At 38.9% G+C, this 17,822-nt stretch overlaps 1 protein-coding gene across 2 annotated transcripts; it reads right to left on the bottom strand.

Moving 5' to 3' along the window:
- Positions 1-2,929: 2,929 nt before the first annotated feature.
- On the bottom strand, positions 2,930-16,365 carry HMG20A (high mobility group 20A; the record flags this gene model as incomplete). 2 transcript variants are annotated; one of them, XM_082005398.1, is made up of 8 exons in its annotated part: positions 2,930-3,066; positions 3,724-3,939; positions 4,780-4,855; positions 9,914-9,945; positions 10,335-10,467; positions 12,445-12,660; positions 14,055-14,202; positions 16,277-16,365. In XM_082005398.1, the coding sequence occupies 8 exons, from the start codon at positions 16,363-16,365 to the stop codon at positions 2,930-2,932; spliced, it is 1,047 nt and encodes a 348-aa protein (XP_081861524.1). The 2 variants fall into 2 exon arrangements, with proteins under 2 accessions (XP_081861524.1, XP_081861525.1); XM_082005399.1 differs by having other exon boundaries at positions 12,445-12,657.
- Between the last annotated feature and the right edge of the window lie 1,457 nt (positions 16,366-17,822).

Genomic DNA, 17,822 nt, shown 5'->3' with positions numbered 1-17,822 from the left:
AAGACTGCCTGTCATAGCAGAGAACACAAGCGCTGCTATCCAGTACTGCAAGTATCAGGTAACAGGATCAAAAGAAGAAAACTGAAGTGGAGGAAGTAAGTCCCACAAGCTAAACATGAAAACAAAATAAAAGACACTAGAAGACCGTAGGCAATATAACACATCAAAGTTATTACTACAACACATTCATTTCACAAACAACGAGATTTCATCTCCATAGTCAGCCAGTCCACAGAAGGTATGCACCCTCACCCCCAGCAAAATTAATAAGAAACTGAAGATTGCACAAAAGTTGCATGCTCTTAAACATTTACAGAGAGGACAGTTCCAAATGTTTAGTGGGTGGTGTCCGTGGCTTCTTAAGACCCTTCAACGCATTGATCTGTTTGCCTCACTGACAAACCACAAAGGCAGGGACCAGGACAAACCTGCACATTCTGCCTCCCACCCCTAGTCTTTCCCTCATGGCTTCTTATTCCACACTGGCCAAAAAAATTTTGTAAAGCATCCCTGGGTCACGACACCTGCAGATGAAACAGAAAAATAAAGTGTTAGAAGATTACAATCTGCCAGGACTAAATAGGCACCGTGACATTATTTTTTGGATGATATATCTGAAAACGCAATATTAAGTAGTATAGAAAAGAAGCCTATAGGGACAGAACGGTAACCGAATTCCTGTTTCCATCCAAAGAACAGAGTGCTAAGTAACTAAAAACTTCCTCTTCTCCCCCATATACTGTTTTCACAAAGAAGTTCTCTTTACCATGCAGTACACAAAAACAAAAACATCCTCTAGCATAGTCCAATAGTCACTAAATGCAACGTACTAAGCCACCAAAAAAACCTCAGTTCTGCAAAGTGCAGTGGTTTCCAAGAGCATCACGATAAATAGGTTTGTCTAGGAAATTGATTTGTAACGTGCCTCAATCTCAAACAGACCATTTGGTTGATAGATGTTACATTTAGGAGAATTAATATACTTCATATCCATGTTAACAAAGGGACAATGATGGTTACAGTTTGCTGATACAGTTTATCAGATGCCAGCTGAACCTTTCTATCCAAAGCTTCCTTCTTCTCTACGGATGCTCTATTTTCTTCTAGGTTTGCATCCAGAGCCCAATCTTCTCCTTTCTAAGATTTTGTCACAAACTACAATCATTGCCAAATGAACGTCAGTGTAATTAACAGCCCTATGAATTACTTGACCATCATATCCAGTTACATGCATGTATTTATTTACTGAAACTAGGTGATTATTAATCACCTTTTTAATTGCCTCAATTGTTTTGCTGCTGAAAAGAGGGAAGGTATTGGTGGGAGGGGGAAGAAGGGAACGGAGTCCTATTTTTCAACTGTAAAGAAGAAGGGAGAATTCTAAAGCAATCATTATTTTTTCAAACCGGTTACAGCTGAATCCAGTTTATCCAAGAGAAAATATTTGCATTTTTAGGAACACAGAAAAGATCTGTCATTTAGGACATAAGAATCCCTCTGACATGAGGAGCAAAGTCTAGATTTTTAGTAGCCTTGAGATAGGTTTTTCTGGCAAGGTGCTTGAAAGGACAAACATCTGTTTCAGGGCCTGGCACACCCTCTAACAACCAATTGATGAGAAACTGCTTTCCCCTCTTACACAACCTGTAAAACCTCCCCATCCCAAATTCTCTTTCTGAACTTAAGACTGCTAATTGAAAACAGTATATGAAAATGAGAAGGTTGATGAGCTACTGAAAAATCCCAGACCTGTATCGACAAGCTGTTCCCTTCATAAATAGCAGCAGTAAAGGCACTTCTTTATTCTGCTGGGAGCTCAGTCATCTCTTAGAACTATAGTCCGTTCCATCTGGCTACCCTCTGGAAGGACAATGATCTTTTAGGTTAAGCCGCACTATAATGAGGGACGTGTAATTAACTGTTCTACACAGTATCACAAAAGGTCAGAATCGGAAAGGATGAAAAGCCCTGTCTTCATATTCGCAGATGGCACAGCAGCAGCTTTATTTGCATTTCTAAACACTGTTCAAGACACGTACAGTAGATCTCTACATAATAAATGCCTAAAGAATGCAGGTATGTACACAGTTAAAAGAGAAGTAGGCAAACTCCTAATGGCTGTCTAGTGCCGTGCGTGCCAGGGGAAGTGTGGGAATAAATGGTGTGGGAAATGCAAAGCAGCCCAGTAATGCAGAAAGACTGGTATTTCTTTGTTGATTTGTTTTTCTACTCAGTTCCCTATTACAGTTTTCTAAGTGGTTAAACAGAAGCAAAAATACAGAATCGTGAGCTCAGTAATAATCTATGCATAAGCCACATGATCATTTAAGTCTCAGCAAATGCTACGTATAGCCTGAACCACACGTCAGTGCTTCATTTACATGTAAACCTTCATAACCAGAAGAGCTTGACTACAGGTGCTACAGAGTAGGTAGCTGAAGTGTATTTTCAGTTTATAGTAGAGATGAGTTCACCTGTAACCTCTTGAGACAAAATTTCTCTATGACCACCAGATTCTACATTTAATGCAGAATCTTTCAGATTTACTTCACTCAATAAAGGAACCTTCTTCTAAATTAGTCACCCTGTCGCTAGAATGTAAATAATTGTTCTTCCTATTTTTACACCATTCTGTCAGTACTTTTATTCACCTTACACAAACACAATGATTAATAGGACAAACAGCTATTTATGTCTTTATAAAAAAGATCTTGGAGGCAAGAGGAATTTCAGAACCCTTTAATGCTGTTGGATATTTTCAACCCCATTTGGCTTTCATTAAGTCAACCTGCTCCTGTGGCTTTGAGGAAGAAAACATTTTGATTGTACAATATAGCAATCAGCACAAGAATCGGTGTCAGAACAAGTGCCAGAGGTACAGAGTAGATGCCAAACAAAAGCAGCCCAAGAGCGAACACTTACCCCGTCACTAGCGTTCAAGTCTGTTTACCACATCTCGGACTGTGGCTATAAGGTTCTCGTTCTCCTGTGGGTTAGCCATAATAATATTGTGCAGCCTATTCATGTAGGAATCAATAGTTTCCATCGTGGGTGTTTCCCCGCTACCTATAGTTAACATAAGTAAAATGAACCACAGAATATTTAGATGCTGCAGCGATTCCAAAAAGCTAAGACTATGCTAAGGGCAGCTTGTGCCGACATGCAAACTGCTATTTTGCCACCATCTCTTGTGACAGATTCAGTAAAACAGTGTCCTCCTAACTCCACAAAGTGACTACTTCCACAGATATCAGGACTAATGAAGCATGGTTTTCTTTGATTTGAGTCTCATCGTTGATTGTAACTCTTTCAGCGGGGCATTCATAGTACCTAAGTGGATTCCCTGGCATCTATCAATACAGATGCAGCCTTTCTTTTGACCAAGGAACTTGCAGGTCCTATCTTTTCTATTTCGTAACATTTTCACAAAACAAGTGAAGGAGAGCAAGCACTGAATATGTGTCTTACTTTATTAGCAAGAGAAGACTAAGAGCGGTAAGAAAAAAATGCCATGTTGAAATAAAGCACTGACACTGAACCATTTTAAGATTTCCATATCTAATACAACAAAAGCTCAGAAACAGCCAAGACCAAACTACAAAAACAAAACAAAACTACAACAGCAGGCCACATGTTGTAAAATTTACAACATTGTGATAACACTAGAAGTTAAATTTAACATGTCAGACAGTCATAATGGGGGCGGGGGGGGAAAAGTCTTACCTGGTAGCGGGACTCCAGCAAAGCTGGTTGTGAGCGCTTGGCGTAAAGTCTCTAGATGCTGTTGCAGCACTGTGTTGCGGCTCCGCTCTTGTATCACATCCACCTCCAATTTCTCCACCGCGGTACGCATACTCTCAACGTGTTTCTGCAGAGCAGCATTCCTCTCCTCAAACTCCATGTTGGATTTACGCAGCTGCCGCAGCTCAGCTTCACGAGCTGTGAATATCAACCCATTCCCATGTAGTCAAAAAGCTACAAAAAACCCTATCTATGGCAGAATGTTCTAGAGTGCTCAACTCATGGTTACAAATGTTACAGTTTTGGTTGATAGATGAAAAAGCCTCATATCATGGAGCGCTGATAATACTCACAATAGTACTTAGCCTTAATTTCTACAGAGATTGACAAATTAGAAGACATTCAAAGCATCAGTATGAAACTGAATAGGGGAATTTATTAGGAAAGAAGACTGCAAGATTGATTTCAAATGCATTCAGTATGACATAGCTTAGCAGCAGTGGTAAGAGGCCTACAGACAAGATACCAGTTCCAAAAATAAATTTCTACTGACTGTCAGGAAAAGTATCTGAATCTGAAGTCTATTCAGTCAAGAAAATCTCCAGGAAATCCTGCAAAAATCCTAAACTCTTGGGACATGCAGCTACAAAAACCAAATAAAGTAACAGTATCAGTGGAATCTTCAACATAACAGTATTTTAATTTTCCCCTCCTAGATAACTAGCCTGAATCATCATGATGCTACATCTTAAGTATTTCTTAATCCTATATAACAGCAGATCCACAGCTTAGATTGGCTGGAATAACAGCAAGTAGAGCTTAAACATCAGAAACATCCTCCAAAAAGGATAGTTTTGGAAGACAAAGCCAGGAAAAACTGCTGTTGCAGCCACCGTGTTCTTAACAGAGGTAAGGTAATATCAGAAACACTGACCAACTACACCCAAGTCATTACTTGAGCTGAGATGGGAGAGTGCAAGGACTCCAGCTGGATAGCACCTGGCAAAAACTTCGGAAAAGCAAAGAAGAGGCCCTTACCTTTACTATGATTCAAGAACTCTTCTGTGAAGATTGGAATATCAAAAACAGATCTCTCCTTTGTATCTGCTTCCTTCTACAAAAGAAAGAGTAATGCATAGCTAAATACTGCTCATTTTCAGGAACTGATGAAATTGTTTCGATCAAGAAAATACAGAGAGAAGGGAGACCAAAAACTGAGGCAGATAAAGAGCTGGATGGATGGAAGACACTTACAGCTCCTACCAAGAAAGGCCAAAAGGTAGGTGTCAGCTTTTTAAGATACAGGTTTAATAAAGGCCAAATACCATTATCAAGAAATATCATCTAGAATACTAAAATATACCCTTTGGCCCTAATGACATTACACATCAGAATCAGTTTTAAAAGCTATGGGAATTCATTTGTATTCTGCACTGGAACGCATTCCACCATCAACCAACCGACACATACTGAAACACCCTATACAGGAATACCAACAAACAGGAGATAAAGTGAGCAAAAGGCACAGTAAGTTTTGTGGTTCTTTGTCTTTCACTACCAAAGCGAAAAAGAAAACAGCCAAGAAAACAAACAGCTAAAGGAAAAATATGCAACTTTTCCACAGTGTACCAATTCCACATGTCTGTTCCAAACCAGAGGAGATGTGCATTTTGGCTCCAAAAGAAATGGGAGCTGCACAGTGCTTCAAGCAAGCCGTATCTTGTTTTAAAAACACTTAAATGGATTCTGCCAGTAACGAAAAGAAAGTGTATAAACACGATTTGTAACAATCTACAGGGAAAACGTGCTTACAGAATACGCAGTATCTTGGAAGGGTAAAGGTGAATACGTATAAGCATATTTTGCTGTTAGAAAGCTGACACCCCAGCTATACAGGTACACATTGATGTGAGGAGGGCTTCAAGGAACTGGACTGTTGTCTCCTGCACAGCGCAAAACCAAACACTGCAAAATTTTTTCGCTTTATGACACAAGAGAAGTTTGTCATCTTAAGATAAAGCCTGTAGTCAAGGGTTTCCTGTCTACTTGCAGATCTCGCCTAATTTCTGATAAAGTTGGCGAATTCAACTACGTGAGAACTTGACGCTATTAAAATCTAAGACAGCATTTTGGGTTCAGAAGACACGATGCCAATTTGTGGTTTGTGACTATCGTAGGCTTTCTTAAAAAAAAAAACTTTCAAAGCAGGAAATGCTCTATAATTTAGTCTAAAAACCTAAAAACCTTAATTTGACTCAAGGAGAAAAGCTACTGTGATACTTCAGTCACCATTTCTGTGTGTAAAAATCAATGGGAATTAATGCTTGCTTTAAAGCCTGCATTGCTATTGACAAAGCCAATGCAAATTTGGTTTGATAAACTGCAGCAACTACAATCAATCTGTTACTTAATATAGAAACAAAGCTAAGCACGAGAGAATCTCTGCTGAGAACAAAAGCTTTTCAAACCTCTCAGACACCTCAGTTGCTAATGTACCACAAATTCATCCTCCAAAATTACATAGTGTCAAGCATGATTTGGTGCCCAGCAGAAAGCCTACATGTTTAACAGCTGATAAGGGAATTCTGGCACCTGAGCTCAGAGGATCATATTGGTGCCTGCCACATAAAGGGGCTAGATGGGGTGATCTGAAAGCCACTGGGCAGTGAACCAAGATAAACAAGACTAGACGGAACTTTAGATACTCTGTCTTTACCTGAGAAGACTGTCAATTGATTGTTTTTAAAGTAAAAGACAGGCTGAGTTTTACTGTCTGGTAGAATTACAGCTGGAAAGCTCTCTATTTGCTGAATGAGAACTCAAAGCTCACTTGGCCCGAATCAACTGAAGATGCGCTAAAAACAGGCGGGACAAACCTTCCCCAGCTCTGAGACACAATAGGGTGTCACTAGGGGTTCATGATCACACCTGCTCTTCACCGAAGTTTTGACAGGGAAAAAGCCCGAGGAGTATGTATTTAGAAATGAGAAGTCATGTACAGAAGTGTGCATAATGCATTCATTTTGTCTGAACACTCTCTAGATGGCTAGGAATTAATATCACCCCAAAATCTACGATCTCAACATTAATGTGCACTAAGAAACATTGGCAGTTATGAAGCTTCGTTGAAACTTATAGGTCATCCATGTTAGATGTTCTAACTCATGCTTACTATTGCTACCTGCGTGCAAAGGGGCACTAGCTTGGATCATTGTTGGCTCCTGGAGAATAGATGGTGGAGGAGGGGGTACTGTGAAGAGGAGAGGGTATTTTATTCGCAGCCCTAGGATACAGGTTCCTCAGGTAAAACAAACAAACAAAAAAAACCATTAAAGCAGTTAGATGAAACTGTTCAGCTTCTGAAAGGCAACCAAGAAACTCTACTAAACAGAAGAGTGATAATGAAAACCAGCAGCACTCTTCCATTACAGAATACACTACCCAGCCCCTAAAAGATCCACTTGAGAGCTCTGAAGTACTTAAGCCACTCTGAGGCTCACTGAGGATTAAAATCGTATGGTTTTGATTACTTCCTATTGAAAAGGCCCAGTCTATTCAGGTTGCGTATCATTTTGTCATCCCGCAAATCGTAAGAGAACCAAAATTATTGTTTCTATCATTTGAATTAAATAAGATTAAGATGCTTCCAGAGTGTCAACAAATAATACCATTCTCAGCTGGTTATTAAAACTGAGGTTGATCTTTGGAGGTTCCAGAACAAATCAGACTTGATGTTCTCAGAGATACGGTGAAGTATGGCAGAGAAAGCTGAGATTTTGTCAGGGGTTAAGCTCATCCTTCCTTGTATGGTCAGGTGCAGATAATGGAAGGAACAGGTAAAATAAATATACTAGTTCATTAAAAAAAAAAAAAAAAAAAATCTTCGAGTAGATGGTTTTCTTCTTCCATGCTCTTACCACAGCAGCCATTTCCCTATCTTCAAAGGTTGTAGATACCACCAGGCAATGCTTCATCTCCCTGATGTATGTATAAATCTTTGAAATCTTGCCAGCAAGATGCTGTGTAACTGACTGCACGAAGCTAGACCTACTCTGAATCAAACAGCTTGAGGAAAGAGGCAATAACAGAACAATTGAGAACAGTTAACAACGGTTTGGTCACTGCTGCTGACAATTAATAGTTCTAGTGTATATAGCTATATGTCATATTTATGAAACAAGGATTTTGAGGAAGACAAATGTTCTATTTCATGCCCACAGATGAGCTCATTGAGACAGTGTGTCCATGTTTTTCATGGCTATATCTGCCTATTGAAAGTTTCCTTTCGGCTTCCCAAGCCTCATCCTTGTGTCATTTTTTTATTATAATTAGTATTGCAATTGTTCATTGCAATACTTTTTGGTGGTCATCTCTAGATACAATGTTTAAAATTAGTTCAACACCGATTCACAGAAACTCACCCATGAACACCTAAGTGGAGTGAGGGGAGAAGGAAAGGTTTCTTTGACCTTATGTTCTTATATTGTCTCAAGAAATAATCTTATCAGATCATCCCTACTTATCACAAACAATAATAATAGTCAATCTGGGTAAGAGAAAGCAGCAAGACAACAAAAAGCTTTAGCCTTGCTTCCAGTAACAACTTGAGTATATACTCCTACAAGCAATCCAAATCTTCCCTGCTTGTTCCTTGCCCGCGCAGGATTATAATATTTGACTCCCTTGCAGAAAAGATGTGAAAGCGTATCAGGTGATAAACATGTGGAATTTTATAACATAAAGGTGAAAAATGCTAAGCAGTCAAAGGCATAGGCTCTCAGATGAGGATGCCTGCCTAACATGTTCCTAGCTCCACTGTGTAATAACTATCTGATGAAGTTTAAATGCCCCACAGGATATGGAGGACTCCTTTTTAACCGCATTTGACATGAGATTTCAGCAGCGATATCTTGAGTTAGAAGGATGAGAGGCAAGACCCTGAATTGGTAGTTTGCCACCTGTATAATTCAAAGGTTATGCAAATGTCAGTCAACCTAGAGCTTGAAGCCTTCAGTAACCTGTTTTTGCACAATTAACAACAAATACAGATTCAGCAACTATAGAATCACAAATCTTGTGGACCATGTACTTCTAAAGATTAATCTTACTGCAAGTACCTCCTTTTAAAGTTAGTAAAAAGACATATTGAGAACATGCTACAAAAGTATTTTCCTGGAAGTGAAACTTTCTTTCCCTAAAGTAGACAAGACCAGTAGTTGCCTCTAAGCAGTGCACAGCCTTGTCACTATTGTAACAAACACATTAAAAAGCAACTTGATTGTTTTCCCAAGGCAAAAAAACCTCACAGCGAAAAATGATCTTTCAGAGAGGCCGATTGCTTACAACTGAAGAGGCTGTGTATAAACAAGATTTTTCATTGCTTTTTGTTTGCAATGTATTGGTAACCAGGAAAGAAGCTCTGTGGCCCTAGGTAATACAACCGGAAAGAGAAAGTTTCAGCACAAGATTTGGCATAAGTCTCACCAACGAAAGCACAGGCATCTTATCTCCAGACATTATGATTCTTTTCCAATATTTACATATGCAAAGGCGGGGAGGGGGGGGCAGGAGGAGGTTTAAGCCAGAGATCTTCCAATGACTTTGTTACTTTACTCCTTTTCTTCTCAAGGGAGCCACAAGCATTGCATGGCTGCAGAAAATCAGTACCTCCAAACAGCAACCTAAAGGTGCTAACTTGAAAGATTTAGCTAGGACTCAAGCTATTTATAAGTTTTACCTTGATGTTTACTTACCAAATAATAATTAAAATTCTCTGCTTTGAAAAATTTCAAAGGAAAAATTTTGCAAGTTGAACCTCTAACACACCAGATACTTAAAGGCTCAATTATACTGACTTGCACCCATTCATTTATTTAACATTACAAAACAGATTTGAATTTTAAGTATACCCTATACTCCTACTTTACCTTAGATCATTTGTACCTGCCCAAGACTTACTAAATTTAGTTTTCATCATACTAGTGTCAGCGTAAAGAGTACTCGGTTGTTTCTAACTTCTGATCAAAAACTGCATAGGAAGAGGAAGAATTCATACGCTAAACCTCTGATTAGGGTCTTCAACTAGCATAAACTGTTTTTTATTGACTTCACTAGATACTTTGATCATCTGAAATTCTACCCACTGATGTAAGGGTAGAATGAAGAGGTTTACCTCATGATCATGGGCTGGCTGTCTTGCTCCATCTGAAAAAGACAAAAACAAATAAGAAATCCCCCAGAACACATAAGATTTGTGGAAACAAGAACCAAAGAATTAAAGCAGTTACACAGCCATAATTACACAACAGTTACAGACAGAAAACTAGTGCAGCTTTCCTAATAAGTCACATAGAAGCTATGTCTAACTGATGCTTTTCATGCATATCCTCCAATTCAATCTAGAAACAGTTAAATCTACATAAATCTACTCACTTCACACACAGCTGATGCAAATGCCATAGAAAGAACACATTCACTTTTTAACAAGCCTTTAAATCAAAGGCTTTAACCGAGCATCAGGCTACGTGACTAGCTGGGAACCTTCTGTTGTTCCAGCCAGGCACGCAGAACAATTTTTTTGTCTCATTCAATACCTTGTCTGTGTGATTTTCCTTTTTGTCTGTCCTGTGCTTTCCTGCTAAAGACTTTGTAGGCTTCAGTCTTCTGATACTGCTCCAGCTCCCGCATATAACGCTCCTTATCTCTATCTGCTTCATCAAGGTATCGCTGAAACAAAAAAGTCCAAGAGTTTCAGGGAGTTTCCTCCCCTTCAGGAGGAAGGGAAGAAAAACAACTTGTCAGATGAAGTGCTGATCCATTTCACCTATGCAAACAGGAAAGGAGTGAAGAAACAATGAGAATGTATGTGAGATGCAAAGACATAAGGTTTCTGGATAAAATACTGTATTCTGGTGTCCTTTTTCTCTCTCTATTTTTTTTTTTTTTTTAGCCAAATCACTACTCTGTTAACTCTTTTTTGTTAGACCTAGAGGTAGCCTGCTACTAAGCTACTCAACTCAACTGAATATCACCTATACATTATAGAACAAATACTGAAGAAATGCCTTTAAGTGTCTGGGATTAGATGCTGCCAAACAAGAACAGATCATGCTTCAAGGTTCATATCTGTAACGGCGGGGTTCCAATACACTCTTGTTTTCATGCCCCACAGACAAAAAGCACTACCAGTCTATGACCACACACTTTGCCCATCTGAGAGGTGAACAAAACATCATGTTATCGCAAAAGAGTAGCATAAAGATAAGAGAGCCTAGAAGGTCATATCAATTTAAGCTATCTGCATTTAGGTTAAAAGAAATAATTTTTTTTTCTAGCCTGAAGATATTTCACACATCTGCATAATGAAATGAGCTTAACTGGAGAATTCTTTAAGGGAACTGATGAACTGAAAACCATTTAAGAAGTGGTTACAACACTTATTAATGGGATCCTTTCAAGAAAAAAGTCGCCTTCCCAATTTTTTTCTCCCAATGAGCTTAAAATTCCATGGAAGTAAGTATTAAATCAGAGTGAACCTTAGTCATCTGGTATGCCTTTTATTTTCATTAAGTCATCACGACAATGGTTATAACTTCCATGCATTTGCAACACTGTTCTGACCCAACATTCTTTGACTGTTAATGTTCTGGACTGGGGTGCAAATTTGGCAATGCTGGGTCTTGGACTGCTTTTGGACATTGTATTCTTCCATAGGACATTAGCTCTTCTTTTCCATCTCCAGCAATGTGCTGCTGAAAGAGTGCAGTAACTGAGTTAAAAGCAACAAGTCTTTCTTCCTTAACTTGTGTTTTGGATGGACTGTTTTGAACCAGTAAGAATGAGTTCTGTGGCACTAGCTATAAGTAGATGTCCTTGGTTTTCTAGAACAGATCTATACATCTCATGAGATATTTCCCTACACAGGGGAATAATGAGAAGAATGAGTATTAGGGTGTTCACTTTATGGCAATAGTAATGATCTTTTTCTGGGGGAGACTCCCTATTTAGTCAGTCCAATCAGCTCAATTGACCTGTCCCTACCCTCTCCAAATACAAAGGGAAGTTGCAAGACTACAGGGCTAGAACAGGGGAAATGCAAGACTTTCCCTCAACTTTTATATCAGACAGCTAGTTTGCTAATTGCTGGAGATCAGCCATTAGAGCAGAATGTCAGGCATGCTTTCCTCTGGATTATGGGACACTAAGCAGCACAGCAGTAGTATACTAAGAGACCAAATGTTTATATACATGAGTTTGTAAAACAAATAGAACTGCAAAATCCTTCAAGCAGCTCTGAAATTCCACAGAATTCTGCTCAGCCACAGTGAATAAATGCCTGCCCCACCCTTCAATGGCTTTGGCCTTGCAAACTGGTAGGTCTCAGCTGTACCTGAGTTAAGTACAACAGAGATACATCCAGATGAATCTCATAAACCATGGGATGTCACACTAGAGCACTCCCCCTGTTCTGTATATGTTCTTGCTCTATCTAGAAGCACAGTTCTTCAAGTCACACCTGGATAAGATGCTACGGCCCTACCAGGGTTCATTATTTGAACTCTGGAAGACCCATGCCCCTTGTTTTGAAATATATTCCTAAACACAACTTTAATCAAAAGGCTATGTTAACTTCCTCACTAAAAAAACAACATTCCCATTAAACAGTAATCATAATCCAACAAGGAAAAGGGAGTTTCATGGTACCCGTTTCTCCTCAGGAGGCAGTTTACTCCATTCATTGCCCAGCATCCTGGTGATCTCTGGGAAAGGGACTTCAGGCCTCTTCGCTCGAAGCTGCTCCCTACGCTCATTCATGAATCGCACATACCCTGTGAGGGGGGATTTTGGGGCATTGGTGTCCCTAAGGGGTTTCTTCCTCTTTCTCCCTTTGGCCCAGCCTCCTCGTTTAGTTCTTTGCTGCTGCAAAACGAAAATGGAAGAAAATTCAGATTGAAGGAAAAGAATTACCACCTCTGGAAGGAATAAATATTCATATCTCAAACATTTTCATCAGGAGTATGTTGCTGCAATACATATTCTCCATGGGTGGAAGTCTCAAACCTTGCTTTAGATCAATCCTGACTTTCCTCTAAGCAAAGCCAAAGAAGTCTCACTGTGAAGAGTTGTTTGTAGTATCTCCTGGTCCACAGGGACAATAAAATAACATTTGCATCAACTTCTGACTGTAAAACCATGAGGGCTGATAACCCATGAAATTATCATTCTCGCTAATGCAACTGCATTTTTGTTAGTTGTTTTTTTGGTGGTTTGTTTTTTTTTTTTTAAATTATTCTCACCCTCACATACCCTCACCCTCACATACCCTCTTCCCCCGTCATTTGCCTCAATATCATGTCTGGAGAAATTCTGTGTATTAATTAACAATATTAACTAGTTATTTTGCCCCTTGCAAATTTTTCACCTTCATGCATTATGTGCACGAAATGTGAGTATATGTGACAGTACATAGGCTTTTCTATTCTAATCTATTCTATAAGCTTTCTTTCCCACTAATCGCCTCCAATAGAGATGAACAAACTCCAAAGGAAGAACACTGTAAGATTTGCCTGTGGTACACTGTGAGCTCACAGGAATGACATAAATACCACTCATCCTCCTGGCTTCATACTACTACTATAGCAGTCTCTGGACAGCACTATTTTCTTACGCTATGTACATATAACTATTTCAGTACTTCTAATCTCTCCCCAAATCAACATGTTCCTGTCATCATGTTAGGTTTAGTTTCCTTTCTGGAATTCTACTACTTCCTAAAACAAGGTTCTTGCAGCTGAAGACAAACTACAAAGAGAAATTCATCAAATGCGTCTACCAAAAAAAAAAAAAAACCCCAAAACCCCCAAACCAAAACCACTTTCTTGTAAAACTTCAGTTCCTTTATGATTTAGTCGCTGAAAATCAGTGCAGGATGGTACACAAGGTATAGCCTAGACATCAGTTACTCCCAGAGGAGTACAATGGTCTCACTTTCCTGAATCACAAGAGATAAAATATGTTGTGGCAGTCGAACACTCTGTCTTCAGAAAAAGACCGAATGCTGCAGTCTGTAGACCCTGCTGGCTAAGCTAGAGACACTCGTGCTGTTCTCTGTACATTATGACTGCCAGCTTTCCTTGGCTACCTGTGTGCAGTTGTGCAACACAGGAGAAAACTAGAGAGAATCAATAGATGAAAATGGCAAATGGATGAAAATTCATGATCCTATCCAAAAAAATCCGAGTAGGTAAGACAAACTATAATGACAAAACTCCATGGTCTTACTTCATTGAGAAGTCACTATTATTTCATCTCACCTCCTCCTCAGGCTTCTGCTCAGTGTTTTCAGCAGTATTAGAGGACTCATTTTGCAGCTGCTGAACCTGCGACAAATCCTCCACCAAATCTGGGTTATTCACCGACTGTGAAGTTCCACCACTGAATGAACTCTCAGAATGAGCTAATCTGAAAAATCACGTAATAGCACAAGACAAAAATTTAACCATCATATTGCTAAATCACTTCCTCCCTAATCTTCTAAAACATGCAAAAACATTGCAAATATATTCTTACACTAGCAAGAAAAAAAAGATATTGAAAAGTCATTTTTGAAGACTTGGCTGTTCTATTCAAGCAACTGCTGTAACTACTATAGTTATCTTCAAAGACAGTTTGATTTTTAAAGTGTTATTTTGTTTCATTTTGAGTGAAGCTTTTGATTATACAAACAACTGTCAAGCAAGCAAACGTTTGGATCAGAAATTAGAAAGCATGAATTTACACTTTTTCAAAAATACCGTAGGAATTTGAAATGAATGGTCTCATCTTCAACCAATACACACCTTTCTGGATGCATTTAATATATTTCTCCACAAATACACTTAAAGGTTTGTGGTTGCATATGATTTTGGATTGAACTTCATTCAACGTGATCTCCTGTTGATACACATGGGTATTTAAAACACAAACACAACTAGCTCCCAACAGGCTCCTGAATGGCCACTATTTAATTTTGCTGCAAGTGCTCTATCAATCAACCTTATTCTAAGAAAGGGCGAGTTGTCTGGAGGCAGAAAAAAAAAACAACCCACCCAAAACCAAGTGTGCAGAAATATTTCTGAAACTAGGTAGACAGAGATGAGCACATGTTTTAGGGCAACAAACCATAGTCATTCTCATCACTGCACTTAGTGGGCAAATTAATACAAGACTATGGAACTCATCTCGTATTCCAAACCCCTTCCTGAGCCAGGCTAAGCATTGCTTGGCCTTGTCCCACTACATTCATGAAAATTAATGTAACAGCAGCATACGCTTCAAGTGTACCTTGTTCACCTCCTCAGACCTACAGCTGCTTACATGCATGCCAAACATTTTAAATATTCAAAATAATTGTTCCTGTTAATATATCTCAGTTTTCTATAGCTGTGTTCTACATTAACAGAATTTTTAGTTGAATGCCTACAGGAAAATTTGTCTTTAAATGAGATAACAGCAATTGGGACATAATTACTGGTAAAGGCACAAGGGCTGGAGAGATCTATGCCTGACTTTCAGGTAACAGATTGAGTTCATATTACTAACAATTAGAGAGGGAGAAAAAGAACAAAGTGTACACACTCTTATAAGTTAATTACATTTGGTACATGTAAAAAAAAAAAAAAACCCAGAACAATACAGTTTCTTAGAATCACTGTTATTGTTTGAAGAACAGTTCAGCCTTCCGTTACCCTTTAGCAGGGAAGGTTTCTAAACTACACATACAGCAAAAAATTCAATGTCATGTAGCTATTTGCAGTGAAAGCTGATGAAAGCTCATTCAACACATAATCTCTCTTAAACACAAATCTAATTTAAGTATGTATCTCATTTGGCACCAGCAAGTTTGAAGTCCCAGATATGTAAATCCAAATTCAGACCTGCTTGAAGTAAGTGTGCCCATATCCATTTTTACAGGGCTTTACCTACCTGCAAAGTCTGAATTTTATTGCTTGGTGCTTTACAAAACGGAAAAGAAACTTGAAGTATCAAAACACAGCAGGAATCCTGTGTATTCCTAAAAGACAACTTCTTTTGTCATTGTGATTTTAAAAGAGGCAAAAGCAGAGGCAGTCTGACAAAAAAGCAAGACACCCATTTCTCGGTCATTTTCACAGATCAGTGATGAACAGTATATCTCTAACAGAAATAATTTATTTATCAGGGACCGCTGTAGCCAATAGATACACCCTCCCTCTCTGCCCCCATCATGCTGCCTAAATCTGACTAAAACCAAAAATCCTAGGGATGCAAACTTTTAAAGATAAGAGATGTTAAAGAAAAGTTTGTAACTGTTTCCATCAGTTCAGAAAAGTCTTGGTTTCTCCTAGAGTCCTGTGATGTTCTATCAACACCAAGGGAGTGTTGTAGGATTTTTGTTGGGTTTATTCGTTCGGTTTTTTAAATTACTTAAAATGCCCTCTTCCCACTGAAACAGTTTCCCTTGCAAATCTAGAGATAATATCTATCAGCTGAAGGTTAAAAAGAAGTAGATGCTTACCCAGTTACAGTAATTTCACCACCTTCCTTAGAGCCATCTTCATCTGCAAAAAGCGGAGGAAGGGTGGAGCCTGCCACCAAGTTCTCCATATCTCTGGTAAAAAAAAAAGGGGGGGGGGGGGCAAAAAGGGTAAGTTAGTTATCTCATTATTTCCCTTCATCAGCACTTCAGTTTAAATATCACAACATACCACAGATTTTTTACCCCATAAACCAGTTAGCCAGTCATAGCTGGTTGGCCTCAGGACAGATTCTATAAGCAGCTGTGCTTAAGGTCAGAGAAGAAAGATCATAAATGATGCTTCAATTAAGAAGGAAACTCTGAATTGAACCCTGTGCTAATGCCACAGTGTTGCTGGAAATCACACTGTGGAATTCTGTTTTATCCCTTGAGACAAATTTTCATTCATCATACTCGGCACATAGGTATGTAGATCCCACCCTTTCAATCAACCTTCCTGTTCATCAGCTGTGCACCCTCACAGGTTTCTATGCTGACACCAGAAGAAAGCTGAAAGTAAGTCACAAGCTCCGAATTAAGATTGTATTTGATAATTCCTTGTCCACCCTTTCACAATATATCCATGCATGTAGTTGAGTGTTATTGCTAAGTAACAGAACACAGCAATGTTAGCTACACTATTTTGAGCTTCGACTCCCATAGAACACTTAAGAGAAGCTAACTGTTTAATGCACTATGTATTTCTCATTCAATACAAACCATTCCTAAGTTAGAATTAGTTTCTTTTGTATCCTTGTAGCCTGCCATGGGAATTTGATGCAAGATTAAAAAAAAATCCAAAGAAAAATTAAATTTATTCATCCCCTTTCTTACTAAAACATAGCACTGTGATATTGCTGCAGGGGAACAACAACAAAAAGCCTTAACAAACTCACTCTGCAATTACGAGTTGCAGTTTCAGCCTATTTTACAGGGCCATACTAGCTAACTTTCTGTTCCTTCAGTTCTGAAGTCACCTTTGATGAGCTAGCAGATATTTCAGTTGAGTATTGCTATCCCTTTCAGCTAGTACACTTGAGCTTTAAGCTTGGGGTATGTGAGTTATAATCTTGTGCTGCTTTCTCCTGGATTGGTATGCTTTCCACTCAGCATTGAAATCAAAGTGATTCGAGACACAAAATCCTGCTCCATGTTTTTAATATTATGTGTACTTTCCCACACCCCACCCCAGTTCCACAAGTAAAGGTTTTCTACAAACAAAAGTAATGACACAGTTTCTTGCATCTTATATCATTTGCAGATCCCTATCACAAGTACTACATCTGATATGGCAGAAAACTTGTGCCAACAAACCCCTGTTTTTTTCAGATGACATTCACCCTTTTCTCTTCTGCTTTTCCAATTGCTGAGAACTTAGATCATCCTTAAGAATCCCATCGTTCTGATTTCTTACCTAGAAAATAATTAAAGCTAAGCAGACTGCTTCTAGGTGGTACAGACTTTGACCTCTAGCATAGAGACACCCTTTATTCATGTATAGGAAAGACTCAACCAGGGATAAAGAAATCTAATTGCTGCTCTACCA

Source organism: Phaethon aethereus (genome assembly GCF_964289735.1).
Source record: "Phaethon aethereus genome assembly, chromosome: 12".
In the NCBI taxonomy this organism is placed as follows: domain Eukaryota; kingdom Metazoa; phylum Chordata; class Aves; order Phaethontiformes; family Phaethontidae; genus Phaethon; species Phaethon aethereus.
The sequence above is the reverse complement of the archived record's forward strand: the minus strand, read 5'-3'. Positions and strand labels throughout refer to the sequence as shown.